The sequence below is a fragment of the Lepidochelys olivacea genome, assembly GCF_965140295.1.
Source record: "Lepidochelys olivacea isolate rLepOli2 genome assembly, chromosome: 25".
NCBI lineage: Eukaryota > Metazoa > Chordata > Testudines > Cheloniidae > Lepidochelys > Lepidochelys olivacea.
In genome coordinates this window covers 8,187,913-8,210,073 of record NC_140435.1, presented here as the reverse complement: position 1 = coordinate 8,210,073, position 22,161 = coordinate 8,187,913, and the positions used below count along the sequence as shown (strand labels likewise).

At 45.1% G+C, this 22,161-nt stretch overlaps 1 protein-coding gene across 1 annotated transcript in view; it reads left to right on the top strand.

The window, feature by feature from the left end:
• The window catches only part of REXO1 (RNA exonuclease 1 homolog), a 78,639-nt gene that overhangs the window by 41,033 nt on the left and 15,445 nt on the right, over window positions 1-22,161 (top strand). Inside the window, exons 5-11 of the mRNA XM_084614790.1 lie at window positions 3,171-3,334; window positions 5,787-5,924; window positions 7,012-7,135; window positions 8,817-8,930; window positions 11,645-11,782; window positions 14,961-15,074; window positions 17,268-17,341. Of these exons, the coding sequence (XP_084470916.1) occupies window positions 3,171-3,334; window positions 5,787-5,924; window positions 7,012-7,135; window positions 8,817-8,930; window positions 11,645-11,782; window positions 14,961-15,074; window positions 17,268-17,341 (866 nt within the window). The remainder of the gene's footprint in view (window positions 1-3,170; window positions 3,335-5,786; window positions 5,925-7,011; window positions 7,136-8,816; window positions 8,931-11,644; window positions 11,783-14,960; window positions 15,075-17,267; window positions 17,342-22,161) is intronic.

Sequence of the window (22,161 nt, the reverse complement as noted above, 5' to 3'; positions counted from 1 at the left end):
TCTAAGGAAGGAGATTCCACCACCTCCCTAGGTAACGCATTCCAGTGTTTCACCACCCTCCTGGTGAAAAAGTTTTTCATAATATCCAACCTAAACTTCCCCCACTGCAACTTGAGACCATTACTCCTCGTTCTGTCATTGGCTATCACTGAGAACAGTCTAGATCCATCCTCTTTGGAACCCCCTTTCAGGTAGCTGAAAGCAGCTATCAACCCCCCCCCCCCATTCTTCTCTTCTGCAGACTAAACAATCCCAGTTCCCTCAGTCTCTCCTCATAAGTCTTGTGTTCCAATCCCCTAATCATTTTTTTGTCCTCCACTGGACATTTTCCAATTTTTCCACAACCTTCTTGTAGTGTGGGGCCCAAAACTGGACACAGTACTCCAGATGAGGCCTCTCCAATGTCGAATAGAGGGGAACAATCACGTTCCTTGATCTGCTGGCAATGCCCCTACGTATACATCCCAAAATGCCATTGGCCTTCTTGGCAACAAGGGCACACTGCTGACTCATATCCAGCTTCTCGTCCACTGTAACCCCTAGGTCCTTTTCTGCAGAACTGCTGCCTAGCCATTTGGTCCCTAGTCTGTAGCGGTGCATGGGATTCTTCCATCCTAAGTGCAGGACTCTGCACTCGTCTTTGTTGAACCTCATCAGATTTCTTTTGGCCCAATCCTCTTATATGTCTAGGGCCCTCTGGTATCCTATCCCTACCCACCAGTGTATCTACCTCTCCTACCAGTTTGGTGTCATCTGCAAACTTTCTGAGGGTGCAATCCACACCATCCTCCAGATCATTAATGAAGATATTGAACAAAACCGGCCCGAGGACCGACCCTTGGGTCGCTCCACTTGATCCTGGCTGCCAACGAGACATGGAGCCATTGATCACTACCCGTTAAGCCTGACAATCTAGACAACTTTCTATTCACCTTATAGTCCATTAATCCAGCCCATACTTCTTTAACTTGCTGGCAAGAATACTGTGGGAGACCGTGTCAAAAGCTTTGCTAAAGTCAAGGAACAACACGTCCACCGCTTTCCCCTCATCCACAGAGCCAGTTATCTCGTCATAGAAGGCAATTGGGCAAGTCAGGCCTGACTAATCTTTGGTGAATCCATGCTGACTGTTCCTGATCACTTTCCTCTCCTCTAAGTGCTTCAGTGGTTCAACCTCTAACCTTTGTATTTGAGATCAGTAACGTTGGCAAAATAATGAAAAGGTTCTGTAACTTCTCTGAATGGCTTTTTGATTTTATTTCTATGTAGTTCCATTTTTTTAAATTTCTTCAAGTCAGATTTTCACTGAGGCTCTGACAGTGGTATGTAGTCTCCCAAGTCCCCCTGAAATGTCTACTTTTTAAAATGTAGTGCCTTTCTTTTGGTCCCTCGTCTGCATAAAATGTGTGTTTATGTGGTAAGTTTTCATGCTCATTGGAAATGTCAACATACTAGTTTTAATTGCATGCTGGTGTATAGAGTTCCTCTAGACAGGGCATCTGTCACTGTGACTCTTTCTAAAGCTAGTTAGCAAACCAAGCTTTCAAACAACTCATAACTCCACCTACTACCTTCTCTTCAACATTGTGACGGTTGAATCCTCCCGCTAGATACTCTTCTCTCTCCAGTCACAAATGACTTTGTCCATTCCGTGTTCATATAAATAATTCAGAATGACACAAGTTCAAAAAGTAGAAAAATCTGGGTTGACTTTTTTTCTGGGTAAAAGCTTTCACAGCACTATAAGCATTACGTTCCTATCCTGGGTATTGTCAGCACTACAGATACCCTTAGCCCATGCTGACGGCAAAGAAGGTCTGGAGATTATAATCTAGAATCCTCTATTTAGGATTTTTTGGATGAGAAAAGATGTTTTAAAAATTATTGGGTTGTTTCTTGGAAACAGAAACTCTGACATCTGTATTTCCTTCTGCTTACAAAATCTGCCCTGCCATGTGTGAAAAGAGAGCCAGCCACTTCTCCATGTGCAGTGTGAAAGCAACATCCTCTAACAGAATTTTAAAGGGGGAAGAATTGCCCCAATATATTAGTGGCAAGATGCTCTTCTTGCAGATGTGTTTTAGAAAGGCTGTTTTTGCGGAAGAGGATCTACAAGACAATCTTCTTAGTCCACTAAGGATATGAATAAACTTTGGGTTAAGAGGGATGTTGGCATATATTTTTTTCAAGACTCAAGTCACTGCACAAGTGAGACATCAGATGAAATATATTCAACTGAATGTTGCTAACTGTATTTAAGAGACTACAGAAGGTGAAATTCGGGCCCCACTGAAGTAAATGGGGGTTTTGCCATTGATTTCAGTGGGGGCAGGGATTTCACCCCCAGTGTGTTCACCCTTTTGCTTTTCTGTTATCATAATATTGACTCATCCTGAGGTGGTTTCTGCTACCTTGCTTTCATGTTGCAGATGTCAGGGTATTCTGTCTCCTTCCTCTCCTACATTTGTGGCATCACTGAGATCTTTTTGTAATGACTTTTCTGGTATCTGAGTGTCCATGGTAGTGACTGAGTCCTTAGCTTAGCCTCTCTGAGCCCTTCCCTCTTGCTGAATCATAGAAGCCATTATTTCAGGAGGGGGACAGGTACTTCCAATAGCAACCAAGAACTCTTCTGATCAGGTGATGAATGAGTCCACCTGAGACTCTTCAGAACACCTTCTGATGCTGTTAGGGCATATTCACTGTGATATTCTTAACTGCTCTTCCCACACCATTTGAGGACATCACATTCATGCATTCAATAAAAGTGACTATTTTATCACATCAGGTTGTGTGGAAGAAGAAAAATCCAAGAGCATTTACATGGATCACAGTGAGTAGGAGCGTGGCAGGATTTAACTTCTGCCAGTGCTCTTTGCATTGGAACCAAGACGTCTGTAATTCTGACACTCAAGTCAAAGACTAACTGTGTAGCACATTGCAGCAGAAACTTCTACTGTCATCACTACACGGGTTGGACACATCACCTAATTTAACAGACCCACTGAGTTGTTTCTCCATTGACATGGCAGATAAGCACAAGGAATTAAGCTTGCTACCATTCCTGAATCCCAATGTGCAGTGCAGTCCTTGAGCTCTGTGTATCCAGTCTGACAAATGAAAATGTGGATGGAATTTCAGTCTAAAATCGTATTTTCTGTACCTTGTAGTCACTGTGGGCATTAAGAAAACCATTCCAGTCAGCAGCGTTACAGCCCCCAATGGCTCTGAGGCACCTGCTCTTACCCTGAAGGCCCGTACGCTAACTGGCATGACATCTAAGACCACTACTACTGCTTTACAGAAGAGAATAGCACATGCTCCCAGTCTACAGGTAAAACAAACTCTTGGCATATCAAACCCATCTCCATCGTATGTTTTTTCCCTTCATTCCACACTGGTTTGATTATATGTAACTGTGTGCTGCAGCAGGCTCTGGGAGCAGTGAGATTCAGCTAGCTGCTGCCATGTTCTAACTGAGTTTCCCACTCTTATTGTGTTCGCCCTACCTAGGATTACATAACTGTAACATTTAGTGGGGCTGCAACATATAAACATACAAGTCCTTGATCAAATGCTTCTCTGATCATTCGACTCAGAGTGACATTGAGGGCAGAAGTGGTTTCTGTCCTAAAAATAACCCTTTGAAAGCCACCTGGATGTATATGCAACTGAATTCTAATGTTTAAATATACTGTAACCTTATACCAATTCTGATCTTGTGGCTGTACCCTGTTTTTATTGTCTGTGTAGATTTGTACCTGTTTGGGGCACGGACCTTGTCATCCTGTGTGTTTGAAAAGTGCCACTCTGTTGTTGGGCAAAAAGGGTGCATTTCCATCTCGTTAACTCACTGGAGTGAGGTCTACATAGAAATGCTTTGGTGTTTTTTTTGTTTTTTTTGTTTTTTTTAGTTTTACATAAGGTGTGGGTTTAAACTGGTCTAGTTATACCAGTATAGCCCTCGTTGTGGACACTCTTATTCCAGAATAAAAGTGGCTTTTTTCAGTTTAGCTCAGGCTGTGTCTACACTGCCACTTTCAGCGCTAACATTTTAGACATTCAGGGGTGTGAAAAAACACACCCCTGAGCAACTAAAGTTTTAGTGCTGAAAAGTGCCGGTATAGACAGCGCTTTATCGCTGAGAGCTCCTCGTTCAGGGTGGTTATTTTTTTATCGCTGGGAGAGCTCTCTCCTGGCGATAAAGCGTAATTCCACTGCCCATGTCACAGCGCTGTGTAGACATACCCTCAGACTCTTCCCAAGTGACACAAACTAAATTGGGAAAAGGCATGTTGAAAGAGTGTCCACACAGGAAGTTATACCTGTATAACTACATCCGTTGTAAGTTACACCTTAGGTTATGTTGGAAAAACTTTCCTACGTAGATAAGGCTGTCACTTAACTAGCAATATGAGTGATTTTCAGTGGTGTTAAGTTAACTTCATTGAACAAACATGACTGACAGAAGCACCCTTTCTGCCTGTCAAGACAGGGCCAATGGCACTATATAAAACAAACTTTCATCCTCATTGGAGCAATTGTTGCTGCAGGTTCCTTTCACCCCCCCAGTCTCTCCTGGTGCACCTTGGTCTTAACTTGCCGCATGTGGGCTATTATGTTCCTGGGTTTCTGTTGGGTGGCTTTATGATGTGGGCATACCGTTTGTAGGAAGAAACTAAAAGCATATCCCTTGTGATATAAGCTGGCATTTAGAATATGTCTACACAGCAGTCATTAGGTGTGATTGCAGCACATGTAGGCATACCCAAGCTAGCTTTGATCTAGCTAGCTCGAACAATAGCAGGGAAGCAATGGCTGCACAGACTAGCTGCTTGCAGGATCCTGGGCGGGGTTGTACCCAGGCAGCTAGGCTGTGTCTCTACTCATGCTGCTGTGGCTTCTCTGTTGTTGTTGTTGTTGTTGTTCAAGATAACTAGCTCACAACTGGCTTGGGTCTGTCTGCCGGTGCTTCAGTCACACCTCTGACCGCAGTGCAGACAGACCTTCTTAGGAAAACGGCAGTGGTTGGTTGTATCCTAGTCAAATGCAAAGAGTATTTGTAGTCCGCATTCCAAGACAAAAATCATTAGGGCAGAGAAAGTGCATATCGGTTACTTCAGGGTAAAAGTCCTTACAAGCACTTTGTAGTTGGCACACACAAAAGTTTACGAAGTCAAGAAATTCAGTAGCGTAATTAAACTTACGAGAACCCCAAATTGCGAGTATGGAAATTCAGTTAGGTTGCCAAACTATCTTACCTCAGCCCCTTAGCGTGTTGCCAGCCTCCCATTTTCCCTTCTTTGCAGGTGGAGTATCGGAAATGTGCACCACAGACCATTGGTTTTATGTTTGGTTTCATACAGTCATGTCTCCGATACGAAGTGTGATGCTTTGTCACCACACTAACCTTGACTCTTTTAATGTAAGTGCTACAATTTTAATGGTCTGGGAAGCTTTTCTATGTAGACGTACTAGCTTTGTGTCTAACGTCACTGAGGCTACTTGGCTGCCTTGTGGAATCTTAAGGCCCGATTCCACTTGGCTGTAACAAAACACCCTAAAAATGTCAATTCCTCTTTATAATAAAAATATCATGGGGGACCTGAGCAGTTGCAAATGTTATTTTTGCGACTGCAAATGACACACATTGTACCGGGGTTTGAGAAGGTTTTCAGAAAGGAAGTCACAGCACTATTAATAACACCTGGGAAACATGAGATACCCAAAGCAATTTGTTTTTTCAAGCCCTGCACAGCCTTTCATTCCTTTCTTTTTCTCTTTAGAGCGCTAGCTTAAAGAGGCCCGTTATTCCCACTGAGTTTGGTGCCAAGGTCCCAACTAACATTCGCCAAAGGTATCTCAATCTCTTCATTGACGAGTGCCTGAAGTTCTGCTCTTCCTCACGGGAAGCGTTTGACAAGGTCTGTGTTGGCATTCGCTTTTAAGTATGAAGTTTGGAGTGGGGGATTTTTTTCTGTTTGTCATGATCATTTTGGGTTTTGTTTTCTAGCTGTGCTCCAGCCAATGCTACTTATTCAGGAGTGAAGTAGGTGAAAAATACATGTGATCCTTAGAAAAATGGCAAAGATTACAATTCCAGTGGAATTTCACCTTGCTCCCCGCTGGGAGATCCGTGCACGGTCCCAGGGAAATCTCTTTCAGGTTCCTGAACGAGACTTTGAAACAACCAGAGTTAGACTCTATAAAATCCTTCCCAAGTTTTATTCTGAACCCAGAGTATGCTGGTAAAGGCCTTCTGGAGATTCAGTCTGTACAGACATGCATATGGTGCAGACATGATCTGTAAAGCTCATAATTCATGTTACCTCGCTATTGAGTCTTGGTGCCTTGATTTTAAGGAGCCTCACAGTAACCTGCTAACGGATCATTAGTATTTCCTGAGGAAAAAAGGAAAGAAAGCTTTTTTGAGAAAAGCATGTGCTTTACTTTCGGAAACCCTGACCACTGAGGTCAGTTGGGTAAATTCAGAATAACATATGCCACACGTGTCTGGTGCACAACAAACTCTGTGAGGGTTTTTCCTGTGACATCTCTCCTTTCCCACTCCCAGTAGGATATGTTCCTATTGCAACCAAGGGATGGTTCTGAGGGTGAGTGGGTTCTTATCAGCCATTCTGGATAACCTTCCTTTTTGCCTGCTTCAGACCTCTGTGCTTTCATGTTGCTGCAGGAGGACTAGTGATCAATTTTTACTAAGACAGCGTCCAGGGCTGCGCTGTGAATCTAGCTGTCCATGTCTAGAGTTCAAATGAATCCACTCCATGACCTGCTGTTAACACTGTTACCCCACAAGACCGTTTCTGAACTAGTGTCTCTTGTCTTGTATCTTGGCACATTGCTTCTGAAACCCTTTGTTGGTGCCAGTTGTATGGACAATCACTGTATTATCACAAGAGGGCGCTGTGTTCAAGAAGAATCACGCGCTCTCACACAACTAAAATCCAATGCGATAAAGGAGCAGGTGGTAACAAACTACATTATTTGCAGGCTCTGTCAGAGGAGAAGGTGGCTTATGAACGCAGTACCAGCCGGAACATCTACCTGAACGTGGCAGTGAATACGTTAAAGAAGCTAAGAAGTCTAGTGCCCAATTCCCCGCCTTGTGTAAACAGTACGTACTGCACTGTGGATTTTCAAATCCAAAACCATGATGGGATTAGAGGCAGCGGAGTGAAACACATTGAAAAGACAGAGCCATTTCTCAGATACATTAGGCTTGAAAGGCAAGCAACTCGAGTTAGCTTTATAGCCTTGCAAGCTTTAATAGACCTCCTCAAGAGGAAAATCCTGCAATGCTTTGCTGGCTGTCTATACCTAAATGGAGATAATGCTGCAAGGATGGGGTTTTTTAGCACAAGTTCCTTAAAATGAAAAATCCTGCTAATGGAGTAACTTTCACATGGTGCCTTCAAAGTGTGAGACTCGTCCATCACTGCAGAAATCTGTAACACACATTAAGCTTCAAGAGAGAAAAGAAGAGGGTTAAGACATTTCATTATTGGCTCTCAAGAGGGTACATTAAACAATCAATTTGTGCTTTTCTTGTGAAAAAAATTTCTGATCTCAGCCCCCTCCCTTCACTTCTCTTCTCCCCCCCAGCCCCCTCCCCCACATACATTCCTTTCACAGCCATTAGTCAGCCAGGCTGAACTTTGGGAGGCTGTCCTTTTGGAGAGCTGCCAGTTAATGATTAGTAAAAAGCACCTGTGAACCATTATCTAATGTGTTGCACATATTCCCAAGCGATCGAGTTCTTTTTTAAGATGGGTGAAAGGTTCAGGTCTTGTCTACGCTACAGGGGAAATTCGATCTAAGCTACGCAATTTGAGTTGCGTGAATAGCGTAACTCAGATCGACGTCATTTAGATCTACTTACCGCGGGGTCCACACTATGCAATGTTGACAGGAGACACTCTCCCATCAACTCCCCCTACTCTTCTCGGTCTGGTGGAGTATGGGAGTCGACAGGAGAGTGATCTGTGGTCGATCTATCGATCACTGCTCGTGGATCCCTGGGTAAGTGTAGACAAGCCCTCAGTGTGGAAGCCTGGTCAGCAGGAACTTGGTGTTGGAGCTGCAAGCTGTGGCATGGGATGTGTCTTGGGCCTCTTGATGGGGCTTGGCGATGCCGTTTGTCAGTAAAGGAGGTGCGGGGTGTCTTTGGCAGAAATGCTGCAGAGATGAATTTTTCCCCTCCTCCCTGCTCGGGAGCTTTTCCAGGAAACAGCCTTGCTTTCCTAGCTACACAGCTGCTGTAGTGGGTTCTCTTCTCCGCATTGCCCACTTTTACTCACTGCTTGTTTCCGCCAAATGGGACTGCTGTGCAGCAGAAGAGGCCATGGTTCCCATGGCTGAAATAAAGCCTGCAGCGTGGCCGCAATGTCCCCGGAATGCGAACAAGATTGTGCTCTCCTATCGCACAGGATTGAGTGGTATAGAGAGGCGAGCGTGCGGCTGCTGGGATTATACTATAGAATTGTACAGACATCCTGGCTGCCCCTGGGAAACCCACAGTAGGCTGACAGTACAGGCAGCAGGTTTCCTGTGACAGATACTCCAACCAACGGGCCAGCCCTGAAAGCACCAAACAAATTCTAGCTCCTGAAGTAGAGAGAAATTCCAAGAGAGTAAATCGAACCATCCTTTTTCCAGCAACCCAGCCTGTCAGTACCCAAGCTTCCCACTGTGTGTCGTGCCCCAAACCCCCAGAATGAAGATTCTACTGTCGAAAGGTGGCAGCTGTGGATTTGATCCTTTATTGTTCCTGTTTCTCTTCTCCCCTCTCACGGCAGAGACCAGTAACAGGAAGGTGGTGTCCCACGAAGCTGTGCTAGGAGGGAAACTTGCAGCTAAGACGAGCTTTACGCTAAACCAGTCAGGGAACTTGCGGGCGGAGGACTTGACAGGTAAGTCCCTTTTTGTCTAGCTCCATATCTTGCAAGTCAGAGGTGTGAGTATCACAGAGCTGGAATAGGGGAGAGCAGCATCTTGCTGATCCATGAGGCAACGTGATCATCGTCAGGTCAAAGCTTTGCATGTTATCACTCACTGAACGGTGCAAAACCTATACTGGGTGCTGAAGTCTATATAAGAGCTGCAGGCTCATTCACTCCAGTGGCATGTTTGGCATCCACCCTGGCCCTTGAGGAAAAAGGAGTTGACCTCTGGCTGATGTGCACTCAAGCTGCCCTCCCTCTTCTGGGCCGTACCTTTGTGGCGAGTTCATTGATCCTGCCCATAGGGCTTTGATTTTAACATTAACAGGCGGTCAGAAAACTTGCCTGATGTGTTTGGATTTGCAGATGCCTTTTGGGATGCTCCATATCACTGACTTGCCATTTTCAGCACTGGGGGTTGCTTTTGCCTTCCTGCCCCAGAAGGTGTGCTTTGCGTGTGGTTATTTTGGGTCCATCACCGTAAGGGGAGATTGTCTGTGTTCAGTGTTAATATGTCTCCATATGTTCTGTAGGGACTCTCTTTCCAATGGTTTGTCAACATTGTACTAAAAGATTCAATTGTATACAAAGGATTGTGCCACCAGCATTATCATTGTTGGGTCGCATTGGCTGTGCACAGAGATGTGCGGTAGACAGGCTGTTGGGGAGATCAGAGAAGAGCCACAAAAACTACTAAGGGGCTGGAGGGATTGACATATGAGGAAAGCTTAAATGGATCTGTGTAGCTCAGGTAAGCAACAGAGTGTCCTTGTTGCCAAGAAGGATAACAGCATACTGGGCTGCATTAGCAGGAGCATTGCCAGCACGTCGAGGGATGTGATTATTCCCCTCTGTTCGGCACTGGTGAGGCCACATCTGGAGTATTGCGTCCAGTTTTGGGCCCCCAACTACAGAAGGGATGTGGACAAATTGGAGAGAGTCCAGCAGAGGGCAACAAAAATGATCAGGGGGCTGGGGCACATGACTTATGAGGAGAGGCTGAGGGAACTGGGATTATTTAGTCTGCAGAAGAGAAGAGTGAGGGGAGATTTGATAGCAGCCTTCAACTACCTGAAAGGGGGTTCCAAAGAGACTGGAGCTCGGCTGTTCTCAGTGGTGGCAGATGACAGAACAAGGAGCAGTGGTCTCAAGTTGCAGTGGGGGAGGTCTAGGTTGGCTATTAGGAAACACTATTTCACTAGGAGGGTGGTGAAGCACTGGAATGGGTTACCTAGGAAGGTGGTAGAATCTCCATCCTTAGAGGTTTTTAAGGCCTGGCTTCACAAAGCCCTGGCTGGGGTGACTAATTATGGTTGGTCCTGCTCTGAGCAGGGGGTTGGACTAGATGACCTCCTGAGGTCTCTTCCAACCATAATCTTCTATGATCCTATGAACATCAAAAGGAAACCCACCAGTCTTCAAGTATTTGAAGAGTATGAACACAAAGCCTAGAGGGGAGTTACTGAGTGTGGTACAAGGAATTATAACTAGGCATAATGGAATGAAATTAACAAAAAGAAAACCTAAGCTGAATATAAGGGAAAAAATCCTGAGAGCAAGATCTTAGATGGCTGTGGGTAGTCTCCCAAGGGATGTGGTAGAAGGCATGTTGCTTGGCACACTTAACCATATAATGGTGAAAACATTTTAAAGATTGAAATAATGTATCAAGCTCCCAAGTGTACAGTCTAGCCCAGGGGTGGGCAAACTTTTTGGCTTGAGGGCCACATTGGGGTTCCAAAACTGTATGGAGGGCTGAGTAGGGAAGACTGTGCCTCCCCAAACCCTAACCCTATCTGCCCCCTCCCACTTCCCACCCCCTGACTGCCCCACTCAGAACCCCCGACCCATCCAACCCCCTCTACTCCTTGTCCCCTGACTGCCCCCTCCTGGGACCCCCTGCTCCTAACTGCCCCCCCCCCCAGGACCCCACCCCCTATCCAATCCCCCTCTCTAAAGCCCTTTTCAGAATGCGGCCCTGGGAACATGGGCGGAGGACTCAAGAGGAGCAGGGGCAGCCAGAGAGAAGTGGCGGTTTCCCCTTCAAAGCGCCGCTTCTCTCTGGCCGGCTGTGCGGCTGACTGGTACTCCTCCTGAGTCCTCCGCCTGCGTTCGCTGCGCTCCCGCCACCTGCACCGCCCGCCTGCTCCCTGAGCCTGCAGGTGAGCCTCCTTTCCTGCTCTCCCCTGGCCCCGCAGTGCAGCCCCCTTCTGCGCTGGTGACGCGGTGCGCTGAGGCTGCTGGGGAGGGGGAACAGCATGGGAGGGGCCGGGGGCTAGCCTCCCCAGCCAGGAGCTCCGGGGCCAGGCAGAACGGTCCCGCGGGCCGTAGTTTGCCCACCTCTGCTCTAGCCACTGAGATGTTCTGAAGTCTGACCTTTCAGAGGAATTCCATTTTGGAATGCCTTAACAGTTCTGAGTCAAAATTTTGAGACATAGGTGCCTAAAATTAGTTGCTGAACAACTCTACAAATCAGGTCCTGTATGTATGTGCCCAGTGTTGCCTTGGAGTCTATTTTCCTTGACTTAGAATTGCTTAAATACTGAACAGAAGATGTAGAAGCAAGTTTGAGACAGTGGGACTCTCTGTGTGAGATGTGGTGAGTAGCACGGTGGCTGCGTAGAAGATGATTGGTATTCCTGTTGCTTCCGTGTTGCGACATCAGCATTTCCTTTGGTACCTAGGAGCTGCTTTGCACAGAAGACTGAAGGAGTATCTCCTGACGGACGAGCAGTTGAAGGAAAATGGTTACCCAATGCCACATCCAGAGAAAGCCGGCCGTGCTGTCGTTTTCACTGTGGAAGAGAAGAAAACAACTGACTGTAAGCTCCGCTAGCTATTGTGGCCAGCAAGGCTTGTTAGCCAAAGTACCGCCTGTACGCCCCATGCCGCCTGCAGCCACCCTCGCAGGTGCAGCCTGAGGTCACTGCAGATCCCAGCATGTGGTCATTCACTTCCATCAGGATAGAGCTTTGAATGCTGGGACCCAGCGTTTTTGCAGGCTGCCCCTTCATACTGAAGATGAGGCTGGCTGCAAATGACTATCTTTCTGATGAACCAGAGGTTCCTAAGGTTTCATGGCCTCGAGAACCATTTTCACTACAGGGCATATGTCTTTTGGCCTCACCGCAGCCTCCTATGCCTTGTATGGTGGTTCTAGCTGTTGTCAGCGGCAAGAATCTTTTGGTATCCCTTCCTGAGCCAGCTGACTCTCTCGTCCGCAGAGGAAATGGCCAGGATTGCAGTCGCTTGTTCCCTGCTGCGTCGTGGAGCACGACTGGGTTATAAACCTCAAAAAAAAAAAAAAAAAAAAAAAAAAGTGTGTGAGCTCCTCAGAGGCGAGCGTATGTAGGTGTCTGATTCGACATCCAGCTTTGGCTGGTGTTCTGTCAATCCTCAGGGCAGCAAAGGCTCTGTGCTTTTGGGAACAAGTATCTAGACCTCTGCATTAGGGTGGAGCACATTGTAACTGAGTTCCCACTTGTCCTTCCTCTCGTCCCGCAGGTCCCCTGAACTGCCTATCTACTTCACGCTCTCCAGAAATAGTGAGCATCTCTGCTTGGAATTCAGACTATCCCAGGGCTAGCAGGCCGTCCCTGAGGAAGGCAAATGACAAAATTGTTTCACAAAGAGCCTTTCATGGAGCTGCCTTACGGGTTTCCATGCGGGCACTAAAAACTAAGTTCATGTCCAAGGGAATTGAGGGAGACCTAGGACTGAAGCTCCCATGAACTGCTATGGTGGTTTAATAAACAGCAGGAGGTGCCTGATTGGGTCCCCAATAGCACTGCAGCATGATTGAGAATAGTGCCAATTCTGCCACTTGGGGGTGCCACTACACATAATTTTAAAGGCCCTTTAATAAGCAGTGGATCTGATTTTCTGAAAAATGGTGTTCATTCAGAGGAATTAAGCTTCCTCTTTTTAAACTAAGAGGAGACCAGAGTCCTATAGATTGAGTAAAATGTCAGGCCAAAGTGAAAAATATAAATGCATTATCAGAATTTATAAGTGCAAAAAAGGGACTTGAGGAATCTTGTTCAGTGGAGTCAGTCATTTGGTTATGGAGGGATAGCTGGCTAAAGCATGTTAAGTGTTCATCCATTTAACACCTTGCATCCACTTTTGTGCTGTGAATACTGTTGCATCCTGCATTGAAGTTATCTGGCTTTAATGCTATCAGGAACTGTATTTGTTAAATGCTTTATCTTCTGAGCTAACCAATCACCTACCCTCACATAGTCCAGAGTTCATAGTACCTAGTGTGTCTCTGCAGCTTCTTGCAGGTGTATTGGGAACTTTGGTTTTGATGCTGTCAGTAACTTAAGCCATTAGAAACATACATCATTATGTTGTTACAACCTATTGAGTGAAAATATAAAGTAGATAAGAAGGACACAAAGGCTGTACAGACCTGTTAGCTAAAATGATATGGTGCTTTTGGGAAAATTGTTCAGACTAGAGTGCAAGGAATTGTTGTATTGAGGTTAGAGGTCCTGCTATCAACTTTTTGGTTTTGGAATCTCCCTTGTAGTCTTTTAATAGTGAACAATGTAGAAAGCACAACAGAAAATCACCCAGCACTTTGTTTTGGGGCATTCTTCCTTTCAGGTGATGCACAAAACTGATTTTTTATCACTTGTGGTCATTAACGATCCTATGGTACATTTTTGGAACGAGCAGGGGTAGTATTCCAGGGATTTGGGCCGAGTTCCAAATGGTAAAATTCACGTTGTACTTATCCTAAATACCTTGAAAAGTTCTATTCTGGTGTTCGTTTGTGGTGTGCTGTTAGTGTCATGTTTGACCCCAGAGGGAGCTGCATTTCCCTATGCCTGCAAAAGTGTTACCGCATTTTTAGTAGGAAATGCAACAGTTAAGACTGTGTTCCAGTTTCGATTCTAAACCTTTTCTCTCCTCTGCACCCTTTTTAGTTGTTTTTAACTTTTTCAAGTTCCTCTTGAGCTGAAATTTACAATACTTAGTCTCAGTCCAAGATTAATTTCTTTTTTTATAAGTTTGACCCCCTCTGGACTGATGAGACCAGGGTGGGAGAATTACTCATTTTTCCCTGTATATTCTAATTGGAGACTTTGTGCTTTCAAACACCTGTTACTTAGAAGATTCAAACAAGGCTTGTTTTACAGTTTGCTATGAGGAAAGAATGCAAGCTGAGTTTGAAGAAAATTGGTTCAATATTTATAAAGTTTTAGGAACTTCAGAATCATGATGTTCACATGTGCTGTTAATACCTTTCTCCATCTTTGTGCTATGGAGTTTCTAAAGTGGCTTGGAGTGTTTGGCACATGCTTTGGTTTTGAGTGCCCATAAATGCTCATGGCCATCTGAACACAGGCCATGGTACTAAAACGACATTTTTCAGGTTTACATTTTTTCTTTTTTGTGAAATCAGGGAAATTAAATGCAAAACCTAAACATTAATGCAGCGTTAAGGTTGAAAATTCCAGCATGCAAGATTCAGGAAAATCAGCTAACGTTTCAACGGCAAAGTTGGCTTAGCCATGTTGTACGTGTGTGTGTGTGTGTGTGTATATATATATATATATATAAAATATATTTTCCCTCTCACCCTGTATTTCCGTGTTCAGGATATTTCCTAAGTTATTGTGGTTGTATAGCTATCTCAGAATACACAGGATGTGTGTGTACTAGGCCAGAACTGAGAGTGCAAAACAATTAACAAACATTAAGCCGCATTAACATCTCTAAGTTGGTACGTAAGTGGCACTATACCCATTTTATAAATGGGCAAACTGAGCTCTAGAGACTGAATTTCACAAGGTCACCTCCTGTGTCTTTGATGGGGCATATGAATTCTGGCAGCCTCATTCCCAGTTGTCCCTGCTCTAAACACTAGGCAAAACTGTCTCCTGTTTCTTTTTGACATTGGAAATAGTAACAAGTTTAACTTACTGATTGCCCTGTTTAAACTGGCTGAAATGTAGACTTTCCAGTGAGCTAACTGCCCTTGTTTTAAAGCTTCATGCAGGGTTTGCTGCCGCTGTGGTACTGAATACATGGTCTCCGCATCTGGAAACTGCATTCGCAAAGAGGAGTGTCTCCATCACTGGGGAAGGCTACGCAAGCAGCGAGGTAAGGTCTCTTTGATGAAGGTATCAGCAAAACATTAGCTGTACTTTGCCATTTAACATCTGACCTGTTGTTAAACTTGAATCCAAAAGCCAATTTGTTTTTGTGCTTTGTCATTTTTTTGTTTCCTGTGGGTTTCACCAAAGTTGTGCACTGTAGCTGGAAATTGTCAGTATGTAATTTTGCCACTTGGTGGCGCGACACTTTACAAAAGAGTGGACTTGGCAAAACACGATGTTAGCAGGTGGTGGTGTGATCCATGAAATGTAACGTTGCAGCTGTAGCAAAGATTTAATTTAAAGAACTACTTCTTCCACTCAGCACTGATAGGGCTTCAGCTGGAGTACTGCGTCCAGTTCTGGGCACCACACTTTGGCAAAGATGTGGACAAATTAGAGAAAGTCCAGAGGAGACCAAGAACAGTGATTAAAGGTCTAGAAATCATGACCTATGAGGAAAGATTGAAAAAATTGGGTTTGATTAGTCCGGAGAAGAGAAACCTATGGAGGGACTTGATTAACAGTCTTCAAGTATGTAAAAGGTTGTTATAAAGAGGAGGGTGATGAATTGTTTTTCTTCGCCACCAGTGTGGTTAAATTGCAGCAAGGAAGATTTAGGTTGGACATTAGGAAAAACTTCTTAACTGTCAGGGTAGTTAAACACCAGAACAAATTTCCACAAACTCCCTAGGTATCATTGGAGGTTTTTAAGAACCAGGTTGACAAACATCTGTTCGGAAAGGTGTAGATAATACTTAATCATGGCTCAGTGCAGGGGACTGGACTTGATGACCTCTCGAGGTCCTTTCCAGTCCTACATTTCTATGATTTTGTATTGCCCTATGGTAATTCTCTCCCCTCCCCCACCTCCCTAGATCTTATATCTTCCTTTATTAAACCCATTGTCCTTTTAGGATAATGTCTTGTGGGCTTTCAAAATAGGTCAGGCCAACTCTAAACATGATTATAATTTATTTGGAGTCAGTGCAAAGGCATGTACTGTACTGGTGGGGGCAGAGCTGACTCGCTCTATCAACAAGCTGATCATTATTGTGCATGGGGTACTGCCTTTAAGCTAGTTTCCTTTCTAGAAGGCAGGTGAGGGGCAGTGTATGGCAGAAGGATGCACTAGCCAGGTCTAGAGATAAAACTATCTCCAGAATGAGTAACTGTCGGAAGGAGAACCGATGGGTGGAAGTAAGACCTATTAAGAAATAATGCTGGTCCCCGATGGATTAATTGTATCTATTGAACCAGTCTTATTGTTAGGTTTCAGAGTAACAGCCGTGTTAGTCTGTATTCGCAAAAAGAAAAGGAGGACTTGTGGCACCTTAGAGACTAACCAATTTATTTGAACATGAGCTTTCGTGAGCTACAGCTCACTTCATCGGCTGCATCGGATGAAGTGAGCTGTAGCTCATGAAAGCTTATACTCAAATAAATTGGTTCGTCTCTAAGGTGCCACAAGTCCTCCTTTCCTTTTAGTCTTATTATTGTTACAGTAGCTTCTTGAGGCCCCAGTCACGGTCCTTGTTTATAAGGCGCTGTGTGAACAATACAGAGTAGTGGTCACTGCCCCAAAGAGCACAGTGTTTTCAATTGACTTCTTTCCCAGAGAGAGGCCTTCCTAATTTGAATCTTTGCCGTAGCTTTCAAAATATACCTTTGCACACAGAATCTTCATCATTCATACCTCTGTTTCTCAAGCCTGTTTTCTAACCAGATCCCCAACAAAGCTGGCACCCTCTTGGTGAACTTGGTTCGGATTGACTGGGAGGGGAAGATTTGACCCCTCTAGGTTTGGGGACTTTACTCCTCAATCTTTTCCTTTCACTGCTCTAGAAATTTTAGCAAGTGATCCTGAAAGCATTGCGTTGTGTCTACACATCAGCTGGGAGGCCTAATGCCCAGCTCAGGTAGACATGAACACTCTAGTTCGGCTCCAGTCGTGCCTCATAGTAGCAGCGTGGCCACGGCAGCGCCTCGGGGTAGACATCCCAGCGCGTGCCCAGGGACTCAGGTGGGATTGTACTTAGGTGGCTACCCTTAACTGCCGTCCGTGCCCCTGTGGCCACACCTTTCTTTTTAGGCACTAGCTCAAGCAGATCTAGCACATGTCTGCCAAGTAGATGTACCCTTTAGCAGACAAGGTTCCTTGCTGTCTCTGATGTCTGACCCTTGTCTCTTGCCATTTCAGTGCCGGGGGGCTGGGAAACACACTATAGCTGCTGTTCAGGAGCTGTGGGTTCACCGGGATGCCAGGTGGCCAAAGTAAGTTGTGCTTTTTTTTCCTCTCCATGACCCTGATGATTTGTCGCTTACTGTCTTGTGTGTGCTTTCAAAAGACTCACCGGCTTCTTTGTGGAAAGCGATTATGTATTCCACGCTCTCCGCGATTATGTATTCCACGCTCTCCGCGATTATGTATTCCACGCTCTCCGCGATTATGTATTCCACGCTCTCCGCGATTATGTATTCCACGCTCTCCGCGATTATGTATTCCACGCTCTCCGCGATTATGTATTCCACGCTCTCCGCGATTATGTATTCCACGCTCTCCGCGATTATGTATTCCCACGCTCTCCGCGATTATGTATTCCCACGCTCTCCGCGATTATGTATTCCCACGCTCTCCGCGATTATGTATTCCCACGCTCTCCGCGATTATGTATTCCCACGCTCTCCGCGATTATGTATTCCCACGCTCTCCGCGATTAAGAGGTTGGAAATGTTCTTTAAGAGAATCATGTGGCAAGGGAGGGGTTTCTGCCTGGAATTTGACTGAATGATTCCAGGCAAACCCCAGGCATGACATCCTCAGGGAGTCCAGACCTGGTCTGCTTTTAGGGTGTGTTAGAGCTCTAGTGAAAGGGAGGCTGAGAAGGTTGGTGCCCTCAAACTACAAGTACGGTCACTGCTATTACTGATGCTTGGAAACAACTAGGTGGCACAAAGCAGCCTAGACAGAACTAATGTCTCTCACGCAGCTTTTCGCTTGGCGTTCCCTTCCTCCCACGCTTATAAAAGCCGCTCTTGTTTTGTGCGTGGGGAGAATGGGGTTTCTGCCCTCTACAGGGCACCTTCCTTACCCTGGTTTGTTCTGTCCTCCTCCATACCAGTGCTCAACACTTTCCCCCTCTCTGGGAAAATACTGGATGGGAGAGTGCTTTTGGAACCCATAAATGCTGCTCAGATCTTGGGGGCACAGTAACCGAAAGTGATTCTAGCACCTGAAATCCAAGTGGGTAAGAAACCAGCTCAGGAATCAAGCTCTGGTCTCTTGCTCCAGAGAGCAGAGCATTGCTCCCAAATGCTTAGTTTGTAAAAGGTGCCTCTCTTTCTATGTGCAACTTATAACTGGAATCCTACCCCTGGCATAGGACAAGTCTTGGGAATGAATGACTGTCTAAAGCGAGCACCCCTGTCCCATCAGCTCCTCCTGTTGGGTCTGCTGAGCTGTTTCTCAATCACATGCTTCACTGGCTTCTCTGTACTCTCTTGTTGCTAGATATTTTCTTTCCAGACAAAGAAACGTGGTCTAGAACAAAGCAAGAGGGAACACAGAAGGGGCTTATCGAGTTCTGTTGGGCCCCAAATTTAATCAACTTCAAAATGTCTGATATGCCCCATGTCTTTAAAAATCTGTAGCAATAGACCTCATTTTCTCCCGCCCTGTTTTTGAGGCCCTTGGCTGGCCCTGCAGCAATGATAAAGTAATGACTGGAGAGCTCTGTGCATCCTGTTAACCTGATACTAGTGCTTGCAAAGGAGAAACAAACAAAAGGCAGCCATAGTTGATGCCATGAAGTACGAGGGCAGCTGTAAAACTCAAGGTTTTGCAAAACAGAAAAGGCTTCAGGGGTGTGTACTGTACAGAATTATCCTGCCCCGGCCCTCAGGGCACAGACTAAATTTACTAGGCTTTTGTTCTCTCTCATTTTTTATTACTCAAATAGTAAAAAAGAAACAATGGTTTTTAATAATCAGTTATATCTGACAGTGATCTAAGGAAAAATACAGTGGGGGGAACTCAGAAGACATTGACAAGACGTTATAGAAACGTGACTTCTCTGAAGGCTTCTGTACTGCTGTTTGAGGCCACCTGAAGCCATAAAACTTCACAGCCTTTCAAGAAATATTCAATCACCTTAGTAGCCTCTTATTCCATGAAGCCTGCTGCAGGGCTTTCTGGGGTTGAGGCATCCTCCTGCAACCGCCATCGCCTGGTTGCTGCTGTTCTATTGCTACACAACAATCCTCTCTTTTCTGTTTTCCAATCAAAGTGGGTGAGTTTTCACAGCATCCCTTGACGACAGAGCCAATATCAGTAACCCCAAGCATGTGTGTGATGAGGGAAAGTAGAATATGCGTGTTTGGAAGGAGAGGGAAGTGAGCTCTTCTCAGCAGCTCCGAAGGCAGGCATTGTAAGCAACAAATAGCTGTGGCCAAGGCGCTATATAAGTGAATGGGATATTTGGCTGTTCTTCTCCCAGTGAAATTTCTACATCTTTTCCTGCCAAACATACTTGAGATGCACAGGCCTTGAGCTGCATTGCAATTAGCAAACCTAACAGCAGATGGCAGATTGTAGCTGCACAGATGACTTTAGCTTTCCTATAAATGTGCATCTGGAACTGCTGTACTTCACAGTAACTGCTGAGGGCTGGTTCTCCTCACCATCTAAAAACTGCAGGTAAGAGAGCATGGGTCAGTAAACTCCCAGATGGTGTGGGGAAAAGACAGTTAGACAGCCATTAGCTGTCAGTGGTCCCAGCAAATCTGTTAGGTTATTTTACTGACCCCAGTTATATTACAGCCATAGTTGAGGGAGAGAAAACCCACTTGATATCCAATGACTAGTCTTTGTAATTATCTGCATCCTCCCATTTCTTAGCAAAATAAACCTGATATGTGTGCACAGATGCAGTGCTGGCAGGTCTGGCCGTTGACTGCATGGAAATGGTCAAGCTACACAGGAATAGTGTTGGCTTTGAAGAAACCGATACAGAGGAGAAATTTTGGCAATGTGGGGCTGCTGTACAGTCACTGATGCACAGCTGCATAGTTCATTCCCATTTGTGCAGTTTCCTACATGTGAGCACATCTGATTTGCAGTAATCACCTGTTTATGCAAACATGTAACTCTCTCTGCTTTTATTGGGTACCTCTTAAACATCTGCTTTGATTAACCTACTGCCTTTGGATCTCTTCATCTATGCAGCCACCTTGACTTCTAATCTCTCTGTGCACAGTCACCAAACCTAGTGCCAGATGTAATTTAATTCCTCATGGGACAACGAGGAGCTGGAGACAAGTGAGGTGTGTTGGTGTATGGAGGAGATGAGGTACTAAGGCAGCCATGTTGGTTGTGGGCATGTAGCTGGAGAGTTGAGGGTGGTAGCCAGGCAGAGCCTAGTGAACTATAGAAGCCAACTGAGAATAGAAAGAACATAGATTAGATTTTCCGGGACGCAGTAGAAAGGTCCCACCCCCAGTCTGACAGCCTCTGTGCTGTTGAAGAGGATGAAAGGGAAAGAGAACATCCAACTGGAGCAGAGGGAAACGATCCCATAGTTGGGACCATGCTTCCAGATGATGTCATGGTATCCTTTCGCACGGAGTATACCTCTCCGGGGGAGGGAACTCCAGTTATTAGGAAGAGACAGGTAATAGTTATGTGGGATTTGATCATTAGAAACATAAATAGCTGGGTTTGCAATGATCGGGAGAACCGCTCGGTGACTTGCCTGCCTGGGGCGAAGGTTGCAGATCTTTTGAGACATCTAGATTTATGTGTACTGCTGGGGCGGAGCCAGTGGTCGGGGTACATGTAGGTACTAATGACATAGGGAAGGATAGGAGAGAGGTCCTGGAGGCCAAATTTAGGCTGCTAGGTCAGAGTTTGAAGTCCAGGACTTCCATGGTAGCATTTTCTGAAATGCTTCCAGTTCCACGCGCAGGGCCACTTAGACAGACAGAACTGCAGGGTCTCAGTGCGTGGATGAGACAACAGTGTAGGGAGGAGGGGTTTAGATTGATTAGGAACTGGGGAAACTTTTGGGAAAGGGGGAGCCTCTACAGGAAGGCTGGGCTCCACCTAACCCAAAATGGAACCAGATTGCTGGCACTTAAAATTGAAAAAGGTCATAGAGCAGTTTTTAAGCTAAGGGCTGGGGGAAAGCCAACAGGAAAAGCACATGGCTTGGACAGAGACATCCCTTAGGGGAGGATCTATTAATGGTGATTGTGTATGTCCTAGTAAGGAGGAGAGGATGGAAGATGATAAAATATAGGTAGGATCTGATGAGAAACAGTCAAATGAAAGAGGCCCATTCAATTGCATCATGTAATGACAGACAGCTAAAAAGTGACAAGTTTTTAAAGTGCTTATATACAAATGCTAGAAGTCTAAATAAGATGAGTAAACTAGAGTGCCTCATATTAAATGAGGATATTGATATGATAGGCATTACAGAAACTTGTGGAAAGAGGATAATCAACGGGACACAGTAATACCAGGGCACAAAATATATCGGAAGGACAGAACAGGTCGTACTGGTGGGGGAGTGGCACTATATGTGAAAGAAAGCTTAGAATCAAATGAAGTAAAAATCTTAAATGAACCAAACGGTACCATTGAATCCCTATGGATAGTAATTCCATGCTCTAATAATAAGAATATAGCAATAGGGATATATTACAGACCACCTGACCAGGATGGTGATAGTGACTGTGAAATGCTCAGGGAGATTAGAGAGGCTATAAAAATAAAACACTCCATAATAATGCGGGATTTCATCTGTCCCCATATTGATTGGGTACATATCTGATATTTCTGATCACCTCAGGACAGGATGCAGAGATAGTTTCTTGACACCTTAAATGACTGCTTCTTGGAGCAGCTAGTCCTGGAATGCATATGAGGAAAGGCAATTCTTGATTTAGTCCTAAGTACAGCACAGGATCTGGTCCAAGAGGTGAATATAGCTGGACGACTTGGTAATAGTGACCATAATATAATTAAAGTTAACATTTCTGTGGCTGGGAAAACACCACAGCAGCCCAACACTGTAGCATTTAATTTTAGAAAG